At 39.4% G+C, this 3,512-nt stretch overlaps 1 protein-coding gene across 1 annotated transcript; it reads left to right on the top strand.

Annotated features, from left to right (window-relative positions):
- Positions 1-1,346: 1,346 nt before the first annotated feature.
- On the top strand, positions 1,347-2,060 carry LOC130966581 (putative F-box protein At1g67623). Its single transcript, XM_057891395.1, has one exon. It carries the CDS (start codon positions 1,347-1,349, stop codon positions 2,058-2,060), a length of 714 nt encoding a protein of 237 aa, XP_057747378.1.
- The last annotated feature ends 1,452 nt before the right edge of the window (positions 2,061-3,512 follow it).

Genomic DNA, 3,512 nt, shown 5'->3' with positions numbered 1-3,512 from the left:
GTAGAGAAGTCTTCTTGCAGGTATTTGTGGGTCCGTGGGTGGAGGTTAAGCCGTTGGATCCTGGACTACCCGAGGTTTGTCGATCCACCAGTTGCCACACCAAAGGCACCATGGGTGATGTGGAAGATTTGTCCCACGTCTCGTGTGTGTAGTGCTTGGCCGATTACGAGGTTTGGGTGTTCTAGGAGTTGTTTGTATTCGAATAAAAATATCTATTTTGAGGTTTGTGTTATCCAAGTTTGTTGATTAGAGTTCTCGTATCTAGTATTACCATATGAAGCATTATCTCCACTTTTGTTAACAATTTATGCATGGTTATCCTGATGTTAAATATATTTTTATTTTTATTGTGTTTCTGTTTTCATGCGTGGATAGATCTTAGTTTGAATTGGTTAAGCTTGATGGTAGAATATGGTTTAGGGGTTTTTCCTCGCCTGGATGCTCAGAACTGGAAAAGTAAATTGAAGAACTCCAACAGAGTAGCAGAGGTGTACTGGCACACGGACCCCACATTCAGGAGTAAACGTGTACTTCACGCGGAAGTAGGTTCAGAAGTAGGGGTGCAGGGATACCAGGGTCTGGACTAGGGGTGTACTTGCACCCACTTAGATAGAAAAAAAAATGTTTGTTCTGTCAATCAATATATTAAATTGAATGCAATTAATTGCAAACTAAAAATTATCATTTAATTCGATAATTTAATTTAATTTGACCATTTATGATTTTTTAATCGGGTTAAAAATCCTTAATCTACACGATTACTACATGTATTTAATTGTTTTATCTAATGTTTCGTAATATTAACTGTTATCGATAAGCTTAAATAAAATTGCAAACAACCAAGACGTCATTAACGTTTTCCATTTCTAGGAATCAAGGCAAATTGGAAAATGAGAACGAGACTGCCCACTTCCATTTGGCAGAAGAAAGACATTTCTACTTGTATAAGTATATATAAATATGGGTTTAAGTACATATAGTAAATGTATTAATTATCTGGTATTATCCATAATGTTGGGCAATGAAACATCTGATGCGCTAAGCCATAATAATTAATTAATGCTAGTATATAATATAATATATATATTTTTTTACCGATAATATATATATATATATATATATATATATATATATATATTAACTTTTATAGGATAGAAGATAAATTTTATAGTTGAGGATACATACATTTTGGAAATTGGTATTATTGCGATAACTGATAAGTTTAAATGATAATAATAATATATAAAAGCTTACATTCCATCTCTTAATTGGCGATCGTTTCTCCTGTTAATATTTTCCGATAATCCTGCAACAACACCCCTCCAGCCTCTGCCATGCCCTTGCAAATGGCTGGATCTTCCAAGATAAATAGAAAGAAAGGGAACGTGCCAGCTGAGCATGAATGTCAGCTGAATCTTCTTCCTCGCGATATATGGGTGAGGATTGCCGCTAAGGTTGCGTCGAATTCAATTCATGATCTATTCAACATGCAGGCGAGTTGCAAGGTGTTCCTGGATGCAGCGAGTTCCGAAGCTGTGTACCAACATGCGACGATGCGAGTTATAGCGTTAGTGTCCTTTTTATTTTACCTTGACCGGCCGAAAAGGAGGTTCCTCGATCGCTGCGTTGAAGCAGGAAATGCGGATGCTATACTCCGACTGGGGTTGATAGAGTATTTCTGGATTGCCTGCCGTGGCATTAGGATGGAACTGCTTGCTAGGGCCTCGACAGAGGGCAGCGTCGAAGCAGGTTACCTGTTTGCCATGTTGCTACTGTGTGATCATGAAGACGAGGAAAAAGTGCAAAGGGGTGTTGAAATGTTAGAGTTTATCCGTACTTCTGGAAAGGTCGAAAGGTGCAGGGAGTTCTTCGCGAACATTTTCTGGGAGCGATGGGTTGATGAGAGACCATCGGATCCGGGACACGCTGTGGCTTGTTGGTCCACCAGTTGCTTTACCCGCGGTACCATGGCTGATGTGAATGATGTGTCCCGTGTCTCGTGTGTGCACCGCCTGGCAGATTATGAGGTCAGGGTTTTCTTGGAGATGTTTAGATTTTAGTGAACTTGATTGTTTATCACTTTATTAGGCTGCCCCCGAATGCACTATTGTAGGGTTATCTTTATGTAACTTTATGTAATCTTCCAATACAATGGCTTGCAACTGACGATTTGTTAAAAAATCTATTTCTTGGTTGAAAAAATGGTAGTCTGATCCTATAAATTAAAATAATTAATTCACATTGTTGTTCACGCAATATTTTATAGCTTCACCCGGAAGTAAAAAAACCCCAAAGAAATTCAAATGCTGCAAAATTAGAAACCATTAAGACAACCGAGTTTTAGGTAGGGATTACAGAACATCAAAAGGACGGCTAAAGAAACAAAGCAAATAACGATTTGAAACATAGAAGCCGTAGGTCATATACCCCCGACATCGTCTCCATTCTGCCCGGCGAGCTCCTGATCGTTAGAGCCTTGTGCCGTTAGCGGAGCTTGACCATACAATTGGCGGGCCAATAACCCTAGCTTGATCTCCACAACCTCGAGCCTGCCTTCCACTTCACGCCATGGTGCCATCTATTTCTGTTCCCTTTGACGAAGATCGGCAATTTCTACCTTCAATTCGTTTGCTTTGTCATCCAGTTGGCGAATGGTCGTTTGATGCTGTTCCAGCTCCATGCGCAACTTCTCTTGCAATCGGCGACCTTCCTCTAGTTCATGCTGCCTTATCCTCGTCCTGACCTTCGCGGTAATTGTCTCTAGCCTCGCCTGCCTTAGTTCTGCTTCTGTCGTTTGAAGTCTATCCTTCAAAAACATCTCCCTCCAACGGATGGTGTCGATCAAATCTGCAATCAGAAGTTTCGCGAGGTCGTCGGGACTAACGTGGCAGTCGGTGAGGGATTCCTGCGATATTTTCTCAGATGAAGACGGGGAGGTCTGCTGGACGACGAAGACTGCAACAATTTTTCTCCAGGCAGAGAGGTTAGAGAAGAAGGTACAAATTATAAGAACCGACGAATGGATAAAACAGATACGGTATGTCTATAGCTTGTATATAAATTATATCTCAGGGATATTTTTGACATTTCATATGCACTGACTACTTGACTGTGCGTTACCTGTGCGGTGATATAAAGTTGTTTCATTTTTCTTTATTTTGATAACTTTGTTTAAATTTTTTAATCAACATTTAAGTTTTAAAAAAATAAATTAATACACTTTAATGTGTTTAAATAATGTATGTCTTTTATTTTTTGAAAAATTAAGATAATAATGCCCTGGTTTTATCGGTAAACGAAGAAAAGATATGGGAAAATGTGTGCTATATTGAGTATCATGGATTGCACAGACGTAGCAATAATTGCGTATCTTGGCTAGAGCTTAGGCCAAATCATCTTTCTTCCAAGGTGGGATTTGATCTGAACTTCTCTGCTACTGAAGTGATTCAATGTGATGTTTGAATAGACAGGACGGGCTGAAGGGCTGACAGTGAGTTTATACAAAAATGATT

The sequence above is a fragment of the Arachis stenosperma genome, chromosome 3, assembly GCF_014773155.1.
Source record: "Arachis stenosperma cultivar V10309 chromosome 3, arast.V10309.gnm1.PFL2, whole genome shotgun sequence".
NCBI classification, from domain to species: Eukaryota; Viridiplantae; Streptophyta; class Magnoliopsida; order Fabales; family Fabaceae; genus Arachis; species Arachis stenosperma.
Note: the sequence above shows the minus strand (reverse complement) of the source record. Positions and strands in the feature narration are given on the sequence as shown.

Coding starts and splice junctions, on each gene's coding strand:
- LOC130966581 (XM_057891395.1), top strand. CDS start 1,347: ATGGCTGGATCTTCCAAGATAAATAGAAAGAAAGGGAACGTGCCAGCT.